The sequence below is a fragment of the Chlorocebus sabaeus genome, chromosome 26 (genome assembly GCF_047675955.1).
Source record: "Chlorocebus sabaeus isolate Y175 chromosome 26, mChlSab1.0.hap1, whole genome shotgun sequence".
NCBI lineage: Eukaryota > Metazoa > Chordata > Mammalia > Primates > Cercopithecidae > Chlorocebus > Chlorocebus sabaeus.
In genome coordinates, this window is record NC_132929.1 from 38868490 (window position 1) to 38888372 (window position 19883).

Consider the following 19883-nt stretch of genomic DNA (forward strand, 5'->3'; position numbering starts at 1 on the left):
TTTCCTGTGTTTCCTGTTCAGTGGAATGGTGTATCCTTTCGTATGTGTTGCTACCGTGTTTTGTCTCCTTATGAAACTTGGATGTACATTCTGTTGTTTATGACTGATCAGAGACATTTTTAAAAGAGGAATTCTTTATCTGATTTAAAACTCCTAAGGCTTATTTCATATCTGTGTGTTTAGGAACAGTTTGGTGCAGAGCATTTCCTTGAGGTATCTTCAGCTAAGTCGGGGGAATCCTCAAAGATCCTGGAAGCTTGCTTTGCAAAATCTCCTAATTGTAAAATGGTGAATTTAAAGATTGTTGCATAATAGTGGCTGAGGATTGGAATCTGGTGAAGAGGAGAGTACAGTTTAGCTTTTACCTGGTGATTCTGAGTAGCCTAGAGAGTCCTTTTCTATTTTTTTCCCTTGGTGAGGAGGCAGTACAGCTAAAGCGCTGAGCTTGGCTCTCACCATCAGACAGGATACATAGGGGATTATGATACGAAACTCAAAACCATTTGATGCTGGTTCACTCTGACTTGAAATGAGGCTGTTGCAGGCTATGTTGATGATATTATTGGATGAAATGTTCTCAGGGCTCTTTGCTTCTAACCTGTAAACCAGTGGAAGAGGTGGGCATTCCTCAGGTATCAGCCCAGATTCCTGTACAATTTCATTGGCCCTTAAACACTGAATTTCGGTTCTAACTTAATTGTTACTTGTTTGGCATTTCATTGGAATGGAGATTTCCCTGTGACCAGCCTCAACACATGAGAAACCTCTAATGGAAAGAAGTGCATATTTTACTTTCACCTCTTTGAAAATGCTGAATAGAAGGAACCGCTGGACCAGTTGTGGTCCCAGTCTCAATAAAAGAATTAGATACATTCTAAGGTGACTATAATAGATTATGAGCCCCAAGCAGATCCTGGCTTTAATGCTCAATTAATTTATAAGTGGTACTTTTTGTCTCAGTGTGGATCACTGTAAATCCTTCTACCTACTAGTAAAATTACACATTTTTTAGAGCTTGCACAAAATCAGTTGGAGTTTACAGTGCTTATTCGGGGCTTACCATGCACAGAATACTGCTTAGACACTTCAAAAGGAAGGAAAAGAACAAGACGGTGGGGATCTTTGTCCTTGGAAAACATATAATCTAACTGCACAGATTAAAACACCTAAGTATTATTTTAAGGCAACTACAAAATGCACTACAAATTATGGAATAATATAGAATAGCTTGACTACTTAGATGATGCTTAAAATTTAGAAGTGGATGAAGGGCACTGGGTAGTGGATATAGATAGGTGATAGCTGAGGAGTGAACCCTGGGGGCAGTCAGTTGAAAGGTTTGAAAGGAGAGAATAAGGAAGGAAAACCAGAGGCGTGCAGTGGCTTGACAGCCGGTGGGGAAAGGATGTCAAATGCTACTGCATAATGGATAAGAAGAGGAGAGAGAATTGATTGTTGTGTATGGAGAGATGGAACTTGCTGGTGACCTTGATAAAAACAAGATGGAAATCAGAGTGAACACCTGAATGGAATGGATTGTACGCAACAGGAGATAAGGAAGTAGACACAGCATCAAAAACGCAGATGTTGTACAGCAATGGGGTGATAACCTAAGGAGGATGTGAGGGAAAGAGAGTGTGTTTTTCTCTTTTTTTTTCCTTATGATATAGACTGTAACTGCATGTTTATATTAAGATAAGAGTGACTCCATAGAAAGAAAAAAATTAATGACATAGGAGAAGGATAGGATAGTTGCCAAAGTAAAGACCTGGAGGAGGGAATAGAGAGGGAAATTCTTTTTTTAAAATTTTTTTTGAAACAGAGTCTTGCTCTGTCACCAGGCTGGAATGCAGTGGCATGATCTCGGCTCACTGCAACCCCTGCCTTCCAGGTTCAAGCGATTCTCTTGCCTCAGCCTACCAAGTAGCTGGGACTACAGGTACGTACCACCATGCCCACCTAATTTTTGTATTTTTAGTAGAGATGGGGTTTCACCATGTTGGCCAGGCTGGTCTTGAACTTCTGACCTCAAGTGATCTGCCCACCTCAGCCCCCCAAAGTGCTGGGATTACAGGCGTGAGCCAACCGCGCCTGGCCAAGAGAGGGAAATTCTTAACATTAAATGCTTATATTGGGTAAGTAAAAATATTCAAAATAAATGACCTAAGCCTCTAATTAAGAAACTCAATAAAGAAGAGCAAACTGAAGCTAATATAAGGAGAAGAAATGAAATAATAAAAGAACAGGAACCAAAGAAATAGCATTAAACAATGGAGAAAAATGAAACAAAAATCTAGTTCTTTGAAAAAACCAATAAAACTGGTAAAGCTCTGGCCAGATGGAAAAAAGAGAAGGCACAAATATCAGTAATGACAGGAGACATCACTGTAGGCCCTACATTACTAAATAAATAATAAAGGATATTATGGATAACTTTAATGCCAATAAATGTAAAAACTTAAATGGACAAATTCCTTTTTAAAACCCACAAAATTCACTCAAGAGAGGCCGAGGTGGGTGGATCACCTGAGGTTAGGAGTTCGAAACCAGCCTGGCCAACATGGTGAAACCCCATCTCTACTAAAAATACAAAAAATAAGCCAGGCATGGTGATGGGCACCTGTAATCCCAGCTACTTGGGAGGTTGAGACAGGAGAATCACTTGAACCCAGAAGGCAGAGGTTGTGGTGAGCCGAGATCGCACCATTGCACTCCAGCCTGGGCAACAAGAGTGAAACTCCATCTCAAAAAAAAAAAAAAAAAAAAGAATGAGAAAATCTCCGTATCCTTCTATGTCTTCAGACTTTGTTTTTTCTTGCCTCTTAATATGCCTTGTAATTATTTGTTGAAAGCTAGACATCGCCTCTCGGGTAATAGGATCTGAATTTTAAAAGCCTTCAGTGTAAATTTTATGTTAATCTAGGTAGGAGCTGGACTATATTTAATGTTTGCTGTGGCTGTGAGTGCCAGAGGCTTCGAATTCCTCTGGTGGTCTTGTTTTTGTCTCCCCTTTTGACTGTGGAGTTCCCTCAGTGCCCCTTTTCAGAGAAAGCCTGTGTCTTGCAACTCGTTCAGCTGTAATCTACTGTAAATTACACTAGAGCCCCGTTGGTATGGCAGTGAGATGTGGAGGACGGGACATATATAATAATAAAATTATAATAAAATCTAAATCTCAGTATTTTCATGGGCCTGAATCCCTGGGCTGAGTGTTTCTTAACTTTTTCCCTCTTAGATAAGACAGGAAGCTAGAAGGTGGCTGGAGGAGAAAGGTACCTTTCCTCAGCTGGGACAAGGCTTTGGTAAAGTCATTTTCCTTGGAGAGAGGCCTTTGTTATGGAGAACACTCTGGATATATTTTACAATGAAGACAGTATTTCCCACCCTTGCACTAGTCCATACTCAGACTCCAGCAGTTTGTCAACATTAGCATTTAAGTGTCACTACCAGTTTATGGCTCCAGCAGCTTGCCTTCCAGGTGAGCAAATCTCAGCTGTGACTCTGGATTCACCTCTCTCTCCAGATTTCAGAGTGGTGGTTTACCCTGAGACCTCAGTTCTCTGATGGGTTCAGAAGAATTGTTGATTTTTCCATTTGCTTAGCTTTTTCTTGTAAGGATGAGAGGGATGATTTCCAAGCTCTTTATATGGTAGAGCTAACTGGACATCCACTGTATCTACTAGATAAATTGAATTTGTAGTTTTTATAAAGAAAACAATTATTAAAATGTACATGTTTATAGGCAATATGGAATCACTATTACACATAACTTTTTGTTCTGTAAGACAACAAAATGTCACGATTGAAATTGCAATTCTCCATATTAAATGGCTATATATACACTTTGACAAAATTCTTGGTATATTTAAATGTTTTGATAATTTATCAAAGGGATAACTGAACTTGTGTCCTGTTAATTTACCTAATCTAGATCACATTGATAACAGTGCCGCTCTCAGGGAATAAAATTGTGTGAAATGTTTCTGTTTATCCTACTAGATAACAACTTGTATCACAAATCTGTAGTCATGGATATGAATGGAGAGTTTCATAACAGGCCCGGGTATATATGGGAATTTCATATATGGTAAAATTGGCATTTTAAATCAGTGGGGAAAGCATAAGTTATTCAATAAATGGGTCTGTTTGATTATTTGATTATATTTGGGGGAAAAAAAGCAAAGCTAAGTTTTCACTTTCAGTTATTTAAACATATTAAAGATTCAAATGCAAAAAATAAAACCATAAAATAATCTTTTAAAATTAGAATAGTTTTATAGTCTAAAGGAGGAGAGTTTTTCTTGACATTTCACTGAGGCTACAAACCACAAAGAGAAAAGAAAAAACAGATTTGGCTACATACAACTTTAAAACTGCAGTGCAAAAGACATTCTAAACAAAGAAGATGGGGAGAAACATTTTTGACATATATAGAATTGTCACCTATGATATATAAAAAGCTTCTATAATTAAAAAAATTAATGATACAGTAAAAAGATCAAAGCATATAAACAGATAATTCACAGAAGAAATGCAAATAGTCAATAAACATAAAATGCTAAACCACTAATAAAAGCAAAACAAGCAAATAATTTTGGACTATTGGATTATCAAGGGTGAAAAGGATTGATAATAACAAGGATTGTTGAGCATATGGTAGAAACAACGTATTATGAAAAAGGAAATTAGTACAACCCTCTTGGGTGGTAATTTAGCAAAATCTGTTACATTTATACAGTTTTGAGATGTGCATATTTTGAGCCAGCAAATTCCTCTTCTAGGAATTTATCCCATAGAAATGGTGTGTCAGAGGAAAAAGACCACCAACTCACAGTGTTTTCTATTCTCTCACTCAACAAGTGATCAGTTCTGCTGCAGACACCAGCTGGCTGTCCTCTAGTTCAATTCCAATGCTGTCTACCTGGAGATAGCATCAGATCCCACAGGTTCAGGGCTCAGTCCCCAAAACCACGCCCCCTTCAGACACCAGTTGCAAATCCAGGCCTCCTGAACTTCAGACTGACCCACTTCAAGTTGGGGTTCCCACAACCCCACTTTGGGGCCCAATTAATTTGCTGGAGTGGCTCACAGAACTCAGGGAAACACATTTATTGGTTTATTTTGAAGTATATTACAAAGGATACAGATGAAGAGAGTCACAAGGCGAGGTGTGGTGGAAGCGACACAGAGCTTCCCTGTCCTCCCCGGGTGTGCCACCCTCCAAGAACCTCCACACATTCCCCTATTGAGAAGCTTCCCAAACTCTGTCCTCTTGAACCTTTTATGGAGACTTCATTACATAGGCATGATTGATTAATCCTTTGGCCATTGGCTATCAACTTCATCTTGAGCCTCCTCTCCCCCCCAGAGGTTAGGGGTAGTGCTCAAAGACCCAACCCTGTAATCCTGCCTCGGGCTTTCTGGACACCGGCCCTATCCTGAAGCTGTCTAGGGACTGCTAGCTTTCAGTCAGTCATCACACACAAAAAGACATCACTTTAGAGATTCTAAGGTTTTAGGAATTGTTTGCCAGGAAACAGAGATGAAGATCAAATATATATTTCGCCATATCACAGAAATACATCCAAGTACATGTGGATCTTGTAATAGTCTCGTAACAGTAAGGAATTTGTGGCAAGTGTCTACCAATAAGGCATTGCATCAAGCAGCGGAACACTGTATAGCCACTGAAAAGAATGAGGATATCCAGGGTGTGCTAGAAAACAAAAGCAAGAATAAAAGATCAGTCTTTCGTCCGACAAATATTTCTTATGCCAGATATTGTGCTAGATACTGAAAGTAGGCATGATGCTGTCCCTTCTAGAGCATATAATATAGAATCCTATTAAACCATTTTATTAAAAATTTAAAAATAAGTGTAAAATACATACGAACAAACATAACATCTGGAAAATAAATTGTTAGCTAAAGATAATTGTTTAGCAACACTAAATTGTGAAAAGTAACTATTTTGAGAGTTAGGATTATGGGGGACTTTCTGCTTTATACACAAATTCATTGTTTGCATTTTTCAAAAAAATGGGCATGCATTATTTATGTTATCAGACAAAACCATAATCTAAGCACTTTCACGGTTTCTCTTTGTCCTTGGTAGAAAGTGGATGTTACTCAAGGTCTTTTGTAATCTGATCCCAACCATTTTTTTCTGTCTCCCACCTGTAAACCAAAAAAAAATTGACTGAGGCAAGCCTCAATTTAGAAGTTTATTTTGTCAAGGTTGAGGACGCACCTGGGAAAAAGGAACGCAAATCACCAGAAGTCTGTGATCCATGCTTTTTCCAAAGAGGGCTTTAGGACTTCAGTATTTAAAGGCAAAGAAGAGACTGGAGGGGAAAGAGGAAAGAAAAAAAAGGGAGGAGGGGGACCGGGCATGGTGGCTCAAGCCTGTAATCCCAACACTTTGGGAGGCTGAGGTGATCAGGTCACGAGGTCAGGAGATCGAGACCATCCTGGCTAACACGGTGAAACCCTGTCTCTACTAAAAATACAAAAATTCGCCGGGCGTAGTGGTGTGTGCCTGTAATCCCAGCTACTTGGGAGGCTGCGGCAGGAGAATTGTTTGAACCCGAGAAGCAGAGGTTGCAGTGAGCTGAGATCGCGCCACTGCACTCCAGCCTGGGTGACAGAGTGAGACTCTGTCTCAAAAAAAAAGGGAGGAGGGTAAATAAAACAGGCAAGAGGTTACGTTCTCTCAAGACTTAGATTAGGCTTTGGTTAATGCTCACTAAATTTGCATTTTACTCATGAAAGGAGGGGCTAGAGGAACAGTCAATTACGCATTCATCTTGTGCTCAGAGCATCTGCACTTTTATGTAAGATAAACACTGAGTAGAGGAAGCGGTCAAATATGCATTTGTCTCAGGTGAGTGAAGGGATGACTTCTGTCCGTCTTTCTCCCATACCTGTGAAGATATACTGTTAATTTACATTGTTGGCGGGAAATTGAACAGAATTGTTTTAGGGTAAAAATCTTGGGGCCTACGAGGAATTTCCTTGTAAGCAAATTATGTGGAGGGGGGTTCTTCCTGGGGAGGTACGTGGCCTTCTATTTTTGCAGCTAGCTGTTTAGAAACAAAGTGGAAGGCAGTTTTTGCATGACTCAGTTCCCAAACTGAACTTTTCCCTTTGGCACAGTAAGTGTGGGGTCCCAAGATCTTTATTTTCCTTGCACACACCATCCCCAACCTTCCTTTCTCAGACATTCCCAAACACATCCGTGAGGTCTCCTCTACTGAGATGCACGTCAACTCTCATACCTCCACATTTTTAGTTCTGTTTTTAGCTCCAACCAGAAAACGTCCTATTCCACCTTCAAGATCCTGCTCGAATGTCACTTCCTTTGGGAAGTCTTTCCTGATTAGTCCCAGAAAAGCAAATAGCTTTCTCCACTGTGGTCTCTTTACACTTTCCTTTAAAATCAAGGAAACATTTGTATACAATAAAATGCACAGATCCAAAGTATACAGCTAGATGAATTTTGCCAAATGTGTACACCTTTGTAAGCTCCACCTCAATCAAGATATAGACCATTTCCTTCCCTGCTGGTTCCATCTCCCTTCCAGTCCATCCACAGGGGCAACCACTAGTTCCCACTTCTGTTGCCATAGATTAGTTTCACTTGTTGTGTGTTTCTGTTTTGTTTTTTAAACGGAGTCTTTGTCACCCAGGCTGGAGTGCAGTGGCACAATCTCAGCTCACTGCAAACTCTGCCTCCCAGGTTCAGGCAATTCCTTGGCCTCAGCCTCCCAAGTAGCTGGTACTACAAGCATGTGCCACCACACCTGGCTAATTTTTGTACTTTTAGTAGATACGGGGTTTCACCATGTTGGCCAGGCTGGTCTCAAACTCCTGACCTCAGGTGATCTGCCTGCCTTGACCTCCTGAAGTGCTAGGATTACAGGCATGAGCCACTGCGCCCAGCCAGTTTCACTTGTTTTTGAACTTCATTTACATTGAGTAACACAAAATGTACTCTTTTGTGTCTGGCATCTTTCACTCAACATAATTTTCTGAGATATTCTCTTTATTTTTGTATATATCAAGAAATTTGCAATTTGTATTGCTGAATAGTATTCTATTTTACAGAGATACTGCAGTTTGTTTAGTCACTCTTCTTTTGGTGGACACGTAGCATTCTGTACATACTGCTCTTCTGTATAGTGAGGCTGGCAATTTCTGTTTGTGTTTCAGGAAAAGCTCTCTCAAACCGTATTTTTTCTCTGCTCTCATACCACCACAGTAATCATCAATGCAGAAGAAGACTTCCGTGACCAGAGGTGTAGGTTTTTTCACCACACACCAAGCAGCAGACATGGGCTGGGTGACCTCCAGTTCAATTCCAACGTAATCTACCTGGAGATAGTCTCAGATCCCACAGGTTGGGGATTCAGTCACCTGAGTCTATCTAACCTGCCCCCTTTTTTTCTTCTCTCTCTCTCTTTTGACGGAGTCTTGCTCTGTCGCCCAAGCTGGAGTGCAGTGGCACGATCTCAGCTCACGGCAGCCTCCACAGGTTCAAGCAATTCTACCTCAGCCTCCCGAGTAGCTGGGACTACAGGCACCCACCACCACGCCCAGCCAATTTTTGTATTTTTAGTAGAGATGGGATTTCACCATCTTTCCCAGGCTGGTCTCAAACTCCTGATCTCAGGTGATGATCTCAGGCCCACCTGCCTGGGCCTCCCAAAGTGCTGGGATTACAGGCGTGAGCCACTGCTCCCGGCCCCTGCCCCCTTTTTTCTTTCCTCTTTTCCAGTAATTTAGTCCTTATATCAAAATTGTGCTTGAATCCTGACCACTTAATCTGTGTTTAGCGGACAGTAGTAGTTCATTAAATCTTTACTTTTGAATAAGGAGGTATGAGAAAACACTTAGTTGGAAATTAGTTTGAATAATAGAAGGGGGGTTAATCCAAATTTCGCCCATTGATTAAGGAGTGATAAGCTCCTGGGCTGTGCTGCTTAGTGGCTGTGTGCTCCTCCATGGAAAGGATGTACCATATTCAGTAACACTTTTCAAATGGTTATGTGTTGAGTGGTTGAGGGGATGCATGAGATCTGTTGTTGGATATCCAGGTAGCTTCAGAAGTTTCAGCAGATGAAGGAACTGGTTATGTTACCTATGTCACTAGAAAGGTCTTTGCTTCTTCCGGAGAAGGCCAGTTGACTATGTCATCATCAACAAAATTGCTATAGGTCTCAGTCTGCCCATGACCCCATGGACCCTGTGTTTGTTGTCTTCATTGCTGGTCATTCAAAGTTAATATTTGAAATGAGTGAATCCAAGCAGAAATAATGACTTTGACTTACAATACTGAGAGGTCATAGCCAACCATGTGAATACAGCATGCTTCTTTCTGGCCTCCCACCCACAGTGTGAGTCCAAGGGAAGTATGGACTCGCCCTATGGGTGGGAGCCCAGGAAGGTGCGTTATACCAGCCTTTGCTGAGCTTCTTCTCTAGAGGGGCCAGGAGGAGGTAAGCTCTCAGTGGAAATTCCAGGATGGGACTGAGTATCATTTGGCTGTGTGTGGGGTGGAGGTGGTGGTGGGAGGGAGTTTTTTTTTTTTTTTAACAGATTTATTGAGGTATAATTGATATAAGATAAATGGCACATATTTAAAGTATAACATTAGAATTGTTTTCACGTGCAGAGAAACCACTGCATCAAGATAATGAACATATGGATCACTTTAACCATTTCTTACACACTTTTGTAATCCCTCCATTCCCCACTCCACCTCATCCCTAGGTGAGGTGATCTGCTTTCTGTCATTAGCACTGATCTGCTTTCTGTCATTAGACTGTACATTTTTAAGAAATTTGTATTAAATGGAATACACTCATGTACCGCATAACAACATTTTAGTCAGTGATGGATGGCGTATACAACAGTGGTCTCATAGATTATGATGAAGCTGAAAAATTCCTATTGCCTAGTTATGTCATAGCCATTGTAAAATCTAGTGCAGTGCATTACTCAGATGTTTGTGGTGATGCTGATGTAAACAAACCTACCACACTGCCAGTTATATAAAAGTTTATAGCATATACAATTATACTATATAATTTATAAATGTATATGCTATATAATTATATAGTATAATTGTATATGTATTGTAATGTATATGCTATACAATTATATAGTATAATTGTATATGCTATAAACTTTTATATGCTAAAACAACTCTGTTATGGTTTATGCATTTACTACACTGTACTTTTTATTGGTATTTTAGAGTGTATTCCTACTTATAAAAAAAAAGTTAACCCTAAAACAGCCTCAGGCAGGTCCTTCAGGAGGTATTCCAGAAGGCGGCATTGCTATCATAGGAGAGGACAGCTCCATGCATGTTACTGTCCCTGAAGACCTGCCAGTGGGACAAGATGTGGAGGTGGAAGACAGTGATGCTGATGATCCTGACCCTGTGTAGGCCTAGGCTAATGTGTATATTTGTGTCTTAGTTTTCAACAAAAAAGTTTAAAAGTAAAAAAAAAATTTTTAAGCTTATAGAAAAAGGATGTAAAGATAGAAAATACTTTTGTACTGCTGTACAATGTGTTCAAAGAGTTCAAAAGTAAGAAAACTTAAAACTTTATGAAGTAAAAATGTTAGAGTAAATTTATTATTGAAGAAAGAAAAGTTTTCAGTCAATGTAGTGTAGCATGTGTAAGTGTTTATAGAGTCTACAGTAGTGTGCAGTAATGTCCTAGGCCTCATACTCCCTTCACTCATTCACCCAGAGCAACTTCCAGTCCTGCAAGCTCCATTCATGGGGAACCATTTTTAATCTTTATAACATTTTTACTGTAATTTTTCTGTGTTTAGGTACACAAATACCATTGTGTTGCAATGGCCTATAGTATTCAGTACAGTAACATGCTGTACAGTTTTGTTACCTAGGAACAATAGCTATACCATCTAGCCTAGGTGTGTAGCAGGCTGTACTATGCGGGTTTGGTCACACAATGACGAAATCTAATGATGAATTTCCCAGAAAGTATCCCTATTGTTAAGTGGTGTGTGACTGTATATATATGTATATATGCACTATATATACACACTATAGAGACACACTATTTTGTGTGTGTCTGTATGTGTGCATGTGTGTGTATTATTCCTTCTCTCTAGTTCAGCCTTAGGAAAAGGGAAAGCTTGTGAACATGTCTTCAGGAACTTGGTTTGCTGAATTAAGAGGTGAAGGTAACGTCTCAGGAGCTCAGTAGACCCCTCTGCCCAAATGCAGTTGGCAGTCCTTGGTCAGGCTTAACCTGAGTGGAGGCCAGGGGTTAGAGCTACCATGCAGATTGCAGGTGGGAGGTTGTGGTTGACTTTTTGGAAGTCATTAGTACAAATGCTTTTAGTGCCTTTAGCCCGTGGGGGTTTTACGAGGTCACGGCATGATTGGGATAAGCATGGCAAACTTTATGACCAGAAGGCGTTTCCATGTCACTGGGGCTGTGCAGGGTGGCCCTAGCACTGTCAGTGAAGATCCTAGGGCTGTGGGAGCTCTGGGAGCTTGGCTTAGCCAGAGCCAGCTCCTCTTTCCCACTTGGAAGCTAGGGGCAATGCTGTGCCTGTCCCTGGGCTGTGCAATGGAGTGAAGGGGACTTGGGGCAGTCAAGAGTGAGAGGCATTGCCACATCCCTGGGTGGCTTGCAGTCATCGTGATACACTGACCTGGTTGCAATCATTTTTATGGTGAATTATTCAAAAGCAGTACTCTGGCCCTTATCTCTGCCCAGTCATTCTATAATGAAGAGGCACGGGGTGGAGCCCGGGGACACCTTTGGTGGCATTGTCGGGCCACACACCTTTCCCCTCACATCCTGCGACAGCTGAATCCGAGCCCGAGGACCATGTGTGGGGCCGTCTCCAGTGTGGATGGCAGCCCGGCTGGAACGCACTGGCAGGTGGTCCCTGCTCCCCAGAGGCCCTGTTTCCTTCCGGAGGCGAGGCTGGAACTGCTCCAGATACCCAGCAGGAAGGCCACGTGACAGCGGGAGGGGCGTTCCTGTGTGTGTGTGTGTGTGTGTGTGTGTGTGTGTGTGTGTGTGTGTGTGTAGGGGCGAGAGGGTAGGGGTGCCAGGGTCCTGCCGTTCACCACGTGCCTGCCACCGAGCGCCGTTCACTCCCGACCGCGGGACCTGGGGCACGGCCGGGCCCCCTGCGGCGAGGCGAGGAGGTGGCGGGAGAGGAAGAGCGGCGCCCACGATGTGCTCCTTTGGGCTTGATGTTCCTCCTGCCCTCCCGTCTCCCTTCCTGGCTTCACCAGCAAGGCTTTCTTCCTGGCTAATTTCTGTGGGACCTCTCTAGGCAGAACCCTCAGAGCCTCTGAAAGGCGGCTTCGTCGTCCTGGTCTGCGCAGGGCGTGGATTTTGAGCGCTTGGAATGTGCCTCAACTGAGAAACGCTATTTTAATAAGTTTACATCCAAAAGTCGATCATTGATTCCATTATTTGGAAAACGACTTTTCAGTGTGTTTGGAACAACTCAGATATTGGAATCTTTTAAACTGTAAATTTTATGAAATCTAAATAAGGACCAAATACCTGCAAGCAAAATCTAGCATCTGAATCGAGTGTGCTGTCAGTGTAAAACACACACCGGATTTCAAAGATTTTACTGCAGAAAAAACACATGAAAATACTGGTTACATGTGGAAATGACAGTATTTTAGATCTGTTGGATTATCTAAAATTAAATTTAAATTACTGTTACTGGTTTCTTTTACATTTTTCTAGCGTGGCTACCGGGAAGTTTAAATTTCATATGTGTCTCATGTTGTATTTTATTACATTTCTCTTGGCCCGTGTGCTCTAGGTGGTCAATTTAGGGGGATTGAGATGAGGTAACGGCCAACCTAGAGGAGGGCCTGAGTTCCCTCTGCCGACCTATGGCTCTCACTGCTACGCCTCCCTGATTATCCACCCAGTGGATGTGGAAGTCAGGGAGAAGTATTCAGAGATGCTCACTGCCTGCTCCGGGAAGTGCTGTCCCTAGTGGGATGGGAGCAAGTCCAAAGAGTAAGTGCTTCATGGGAACTCTGGCTTCCTGGCTGTCTTCATGCCTGTGCGTGGCCATGACACCCGGCAAGATGCCAGAGGGGGAGAGCCGAAGCGTCCTGTATTCTAGCAGAGTACAGACCATCAGAAATGTTTCAATTCCAAAGCCGGGCCAGGTGCTGTCACCTACTGGAGCCAAAGTACCCTTGAACAGTTTACCTCTCTCAGGCTTAGGGTGATTATAGTGAAAATTGGATGCTTTTCTAAATAACTCAAACAATGATGGTGCCTATTTATAACCTTTACTAGACCGCCTCTTTTCGTCCCAATCAGAATGTGAAGTCTGGAGACAAAAGATTATTTGGAGGGGGTGATAGTATCTTTTGCAAAAAGAATTCAAAATAAGGTAACAGGCAACCCAGAGGGGCTGCCCACCTACTAGGTTTAATACTCTCAGGAGTAAAGAGACATAGGACCTGTTCCCTGTGTCATGTCCCCTTGGTTGGGAACATCTACCCTTTTCCATCCATCTGTTCAAATCTGAACTATTTGTTCAAGGTGCAGCTCTGATCCCACCTCCTCCAGGGGCTTTCTTTGATTCCTCTAGGCTTCCCAGCACCATTAAGCAGTGTCGTGACACGCAGCCACACATGCCATAGGCCTCCATCCTCAGGAAAGTGATGGAGTCCACCGGCGTACTTGCCTTTGAAGCCAGGTTCTAAGACGTGGATGCGAGTGACATTATTATGCTGATTAGTTACCTATCCCCATAACGGGGAGCTACAGAGTGCTTTGCAATAGTAATGCTTTAACCTCACCTCCAAAAAAACAGAACAGTCTGATGTGAAAAACATTTATAATTTCTTGTATTTATAGTGTGTATCTTCATTATAATCATTCTTACAATAAATACAGAAGTGCTAGACCATTATCACAGTGGCCTACGGGCTGAGGCACAGGAACTGAGGGTTGTGCCTATGGGCTGAGGCACAGGAACTTGAAACCCCAGTGCTTCTCAAGGGCTGGCCAGGACGCCTTTAGAGAGGCTAGCGAAGAGGAGAGGAATGTCGGGTGAACTTGAAATGTGATTAATAGACTCAATGCAGCACATGCTAGAAACAGATAAGAGTTTTTGGTTTTTGTTTTAACTTTTACCAGATGATACTACAGAAACAGAACAAAGAAAGAGATTCAAGATCCCACATGAGTGAGAATCTAGGGCCTTCCCCCATGGCCCTGGCCCCAGCCTGTGCCTTGTGTTGGCTATTTCCACCTAGGCATCTGCCACGCAGCAGAGTTAGGAGCGTGTGGGCAGCCGCTGAGCATCCTTCGGGGGCAGCTGGCATCAATGGAATGAGTGCGGATCTGAAGAAAAGTTTCCCAGTTCCAAAGCTGGACCCGCAGGAATCCTGTGAGGATTTGCAGACATTGACAGTGTTGGTTCTTGGAGCATCTTTCTGCCTCCCTGGCTTTGTCTGGTCTCAGCCTGGGGGCCGCAAGCCAGGTCTGTGCTGAGCAGGAAGAGAGAGGAGAAATGCTGCTGTCTCGCACCTCCCAGTAAGTCTCCCTTTTCATGAACAGCCCTTGTGCCAGGTACAATGTCTCTCTGTTCTCTCACAAAACTCATCCACAAAAGATATACAGAGTCTTTTGACAGACAGTCCCACGGCTCTGGAGCCCTTTCTGTTAGTTTCTGATTGACAATTTTGAACCAAGGCCAAGAGACCCCCTAATTCATGTTGCTTCATCATGAGGGTTGTCCTTGTCATCTGATGATGCATGAGGCATGCTAATGGCAAGGCCGGGATGCCACCCCAGGCTTCAAGGCTGTTAGAGGTCTTGAGTGCACACACACATCTGAGCCCCCATTAGGTCACTTGAAACTTTGCCTAGCAAAACAGCTCCCAAGACATAGGCTTGCCGTCATTACGGAAAGTTGTGATGGTACAGAAGAGATAATTGTTTTTTCTTTTTTTTGAGACAGTCTCGCTCTGTCACCCAGGCTGGAGTGCAGTGGCATGATCTTGGCTCACTGCAACCTCTGCTTCCTGGGTTCAAGCAATTCCAGAAGAGAGAATTCTTAGAGTCAGAGGGAGGAGTAGAAGGAAAAAGATATTTAAAAAGCTATGCTGTCAAAATGAGATTGTGAATCAGAAAGTTCTCGGGGAACTGCAAGGTGCTGTCAACTAGGGGTCGGTTACTTCTCAGTCATGCCACCGAGTCATCACCTGCGGGAGGAAAATGCAGGAGCTGTGCCTGTCAGAAACTGTCTGTGTGACTCAGGGGGAAGAATATGGAGTATCTTAGTAGCGTTCCATTATTACTGGCCCCTGAATACCATGATGATGCCAACCCCTGCACAGATAACCTCCTGCTTTTATAGCTTGAAATATATTTGATCTAAACCATGATTTGACATCCACAGAGAGAGAGAGAGGAGTAGATAAATCCCCATTCCAGGTTGGCAGTAGGGATCCTGCAGAAGTGGCTGAAATGAAATTTGGCCAAAAGAGATGAAGTTCTACAGTCATTTTGTTTCTGCCTATTTCCTCCAGATTCAAAGGCAGATTGGGTCGGAACTCAAGTCTCCTCCAGGACCCAGCAACAACAGATTTTCAAGGAATAGCCTCGTTATTTGTAAAATCTGTAGAGTGTAAAACATAACTGCCCCACTGACAGGAGGTTGGATTTCGACTTAGTATTGTATTGTTCTGTCCTTACATTGTGGCTTGATGATAAACAGAATGGGATTCCAATTCTGATTCCAAAGTGAGACTCTTCCAAGATCATCCATGTCTTCTCATTTTCTCCCTCCCTCTAGCTGTCTCTCCCTTCTCATCCCCACCAAGAAGTGGAACTTGAACCTGCCTTTCCCTAAGGTCTGTGCAGTGTCTGTGATCCCAAGGACAGGACTGTGAAAGTGTCCCTAATATATCACAATGTACAGCTCTTGTTTTCTTTTTCTCTCTACAACTTGATCCTTCCTGTCCCCATTCGTCCCCGAGTTGTAAGGTGCAGATTAAAGGTTTTGTCATAGCAGAAGGAAATCAGAGGGAGATGCCCCGTCTCCAGAGGAAAGAAGTTGAATTTCCCAAGCAAAACCTAAGCAGAGAGTGCACATTCTTGTCTAAAAGCTTGGAAAAGCAGCAGAATTTCCAGGACACTTGAAAGCATGCTCTGGCAAAGCCCTGGATGAAAGCGTTTTCCAACCATTAATGGCCGACCAGCATGGCTTGGTTTGTGATCCCAGAATTCAGACCACTTCACAATCTCACACAGATATAGCATGCAGATTAGAGTTCCTGCTGCTTGGTCTGAGAGTGTATCCCATCCATGGATTGGATGGCGCTGGGGTGGCCATGGTCCCAAGGCAAGGAGGCACCCAGCAGAGGATCCCCTGAGGCCTGGCATGTTTGCTTGAGCTACAGAGAACACTTTGAGGTGTCACAAGTGTCCAGAGAGCTGAAGTGTGTAGGGTCCAAAGCAAGGTCCTTCCTGGATGTGCCCAGGAGCTCCAGGGACCTCAAGCGTGGGCCTCAGTCTCCTCCTTGACGGCTGGCTTGTAAATGACTCCCTTGTTATCACCTTTCTTGATACTAGAACAAAAAGAACACATAAGTCTTGTTAGAGAGGAAAGCGAACAAGCCAGAGAACAGACTGACTCAGGTAGGGAATGAGGCCATTTTTAAAAGTCGGATTCCTCTCTTTGGGACCTTTCCCCAATTCTGTTGGTCTTGGGAGGGGATGTCACCAAATAAAGCTTTAACCAAAACAGGACGTGTTCGTTTTCCAACTGTTCTCTTCCACACCTACCAATACTAACCCTGTATTTTGAAAGAGGTCTCATTGTCACCCCCGCTCTTCAAACCTTGATTCCATAACAGGGTTCCCAGAAACCTTTTTATTTTTCATACCCCCAAAATAAATTAGGTTTTAGGAAAAGCCAAATGTGACGATAAAAACATGGGCCAAGGGCATGAAGAGTAATGTGAGTGAGAGATCAGGTTTTCCTTCATCTTCCTTTTTGGATTCATAGACGAAAACGTAGATGTAAAGATCCTGATAAGAAGACAGCTTTGCTGCGTAGCTCTAGGCACAAGCCCCAAGTCAAGAGACTTCTCCAAGGCTGTACAATAGCAGTAAGCAAGGCACACACGCTTCCAAATCTGAGCACAGTGGCCCTTGAACCCCTTGAACGACCAGGGTCACATGTGCATCTCATGCAAAGGAGGCCAGGGCACGGGTGCTTTGGGGACAGCACTCCTAGGGTAAGTGTTGGTCCAGGTGACTGCGGCTCTTCATGCCACAAAGCTGCCTTCCCAGGCAGACTAATCGTCATGGACACACGGCTGCCCATTCCCATTTTGGACCCAAACCAGCTCACCTCTTCCTCCTGAAAAGCCAAATGGACACTGCCACCACAATACAGACGCCAAGAATGCCAGCCAGGGCCAGTGAGAGGATGATGCCTGGTGAAGAGGCAGAGGGCACACGTTACACTCCTTCCTTCCCCTCCATCTTAGCCCATGCCCCCCGGTGTGAAATCACGGCCCAGCTGCATAATCATCCACAGAAAGGAATAATTTCCCCATCCCTGTTCTCAGATTCTGGTCTTTGACTTAGTGGGACTGGCTAGAGTATTTTGAGGGGGCCATTTGCAAATTCTAATGGTTTTCCAGCAGGGGCTCTCCAATTTGCACAAGGGTCAGCTGAAGAGCTTGTTTAAAATGTAAAGTTTTTTTTTTGTTTTGTTTTGTTTTAGCCCAACCCCCAGAGATTCAAATTCAATCTGTTTGGTGGAGGGCCCAGGAATCTGCATTTTACCAAATACTTGCAGCTGATAGTGATGCACGTGGTCCCAGAACCACACTTTGATAAGCCCTGGGCTACACAAATAAGAACTTACTCTGTCTTTGCCTGCTGGATTTAAGGCCCATTGGCTGCCTCTATCAGTTTTGCCCCCAAGTTCCATTGCACAGTCCTAAGCAGTCCCAGACGACCAGTAGTCCATTGCCAAGGTCATACGGTCAGCCAGCTGACCTCCACACTGGGCTCTGGCATGTTTTCAGCAACAGCCTCCCACCATGACCAAAAGAAAGTCTTAGATAGGTTCTTTGAATACACACATGCTGTAGAGTGATTGGATCTTTCATTAGAGGAACATTGATTGGCAGTTCATCTTTGAATCAGAGAGCGACTTGAGGGTAAGACCCATAGCAAGGAGAGGACCAGGAGCCAGAGCAATAGTACAGAGAAGCAGAGAGGATGGGCTGGATCACAGACCCAGATCACACCAAGAATCACAGTGATCACCCAGCTGCAACATGCATGGCCGGCTGCCCAGCCACATACCCAGACTCAGTCCTGCCGCAGTATAGGTTTGCACTTAAAAGGGGAGAGGAAAAGACTGGAGGTTACTCTAGAGTCAAACCACACTGGATTTGAGCAACGTCTTGACAGATGCTCTACCTTTTGTTTGGTTGGCAGTACGGGTCTTAGGCAGACACATCTCTAGGGGTGTTCACCCTTGGCTCAGGGATTACCTGATGAAGTAGAGGAAATTGCCTATCTAGGGAATTCATACTGCAATCCCTCCTTCCCATGCTTTTTTTTTTTTTTTTTTTTTTTTTTTTTTTTTTGTGGAGATGGAGTCTCACTCTGCTGCCCAGGCTGGAGTGCAGTGGCATGATCTCGGCTCACTGCAACCTCCACCTCCCGGGTTCAAGTAATTCTCTGCCTCAGTCTCCCGAGTAGCTGGGATTACAAGCACCTGCCGCCACACCCGGCTAATTTTTGGATTTTTAGTAGAGACAGGGTTTCACCATCTTGGCCAGGCTGATCTTGAACTCCTGACCTCATTATCCACCTGCCTCAGCCTTCCAAAGTGCTGGGATTACAGGCATGAGCCACCGCGCCCGGCCCTGATGCTCCTTTATCACAGCAGTTTCCTGGCTAGGGCAAGACTTCACTTCAGGCTTATTTTTTTTTTTTAGACAGAGTCTCGCTCTGTCACACATGCTGGAGTGCAGTGGCACAATCTTGGCTCACTGCAACCTCCACCTCCTGGGTTCAAGCAATTCTCATGCCTCAGCCTCCCGAGTAGCTGGGATTGCAGGCGTGCGCCACCACGCTTGGCTAATTTTTGTATTTTTAGTAGAGATGGGGTTTTGCCATGTTGGCCAGGCTGGTCTCGAACTCCTGACCTCAAGTGATCCACCTGCCTCAGCCTCCCAAACTATGGGGATTACAGGTGTGAGCCACCACGCCCAGCCAAGACTTCAGTTTTTAATACAACATGGCCAAACAGGAAAGGTGAAGAAAGGTAGGGATCCAAGCCTGCTTGGGCAGGCTCCTGTCCAAGTCCCTGGTACCTGCCTCTCTTTCTAGGCAAGGGATCCATCACCAGACTTCTCCCCCAGCCCATCCAGCTTGTGGTCATGGTTTGGTTCTATGTTTGCTTTGTCCCTCCTGGACAAACTCCTTCACCATATCAGCCCCACTTCTCTGCTCCATGGAACCAGGGGATTATGGCTTCAACCAGCAAGTTAGTGTTGGGGATAAGTAAAGTGAGAGAGAAGTCTCAGTGGGGCTGAACCTGTGCCCAGTTACCTAAGTCTCACAGTCAGCCTACTAGTTACCTCCTGGGGGGAAAATCACATAAGAATCCATTGTCTTGAGTGAGCAGAGGATCCCAGTCATGAAGTCTCCCCTGGAAACCCCCAATCTGTTTTTTCCAAGGTTCCCACAGCCATTCCCCATTCTCCCAATCAGGTCCTCTATCTAAAGAAAGTGTAGATTTACACATACCCTGTCTGGTGGTTTTCTCATCTCAATGGAAACTTCTGGCATGTGTGTGTC

At 43.8% G+C, this 19883-nt stretch overlaps 1 protein-coding gene across 2 annotated transcripts in view; it reads right to left on the minus strand.

Moving 5' to 3' along the window:
• Window positions 1-13864: 13864 nt before the first annotated feature.
• The window catches only part of CA12 (carbonic anhydrase 12), a 59800-nt gene continuing 53781 nt past the window's right edge, over window positions 13865-19883 (minus strand). The window contains exons 9-11 of one of the 2 annotated variants that reach the window (XM_008016338.3): window positions 18378-18410; window positions 17410-17494; window positions 15721-16621 (exon numbers count right to left, since the gene is read on the minus strand). In XM_008016338.3, coding sequence (XP_008014529.2) covers window positions 16549-16621; window positions 17410-17494; window positions 18378-18410 — 191 coding nt within the window. In that variant the 3' untranslated portion in view covers window positions 15721-16548. Of the gene's footprint in view, window positions 16622-17409; window positions 17495-18377; window positions 18411-19883 lie in introns of both variants that reach the window. The other variant, XM_008016339.3, reaches the window with a different exon arrangement.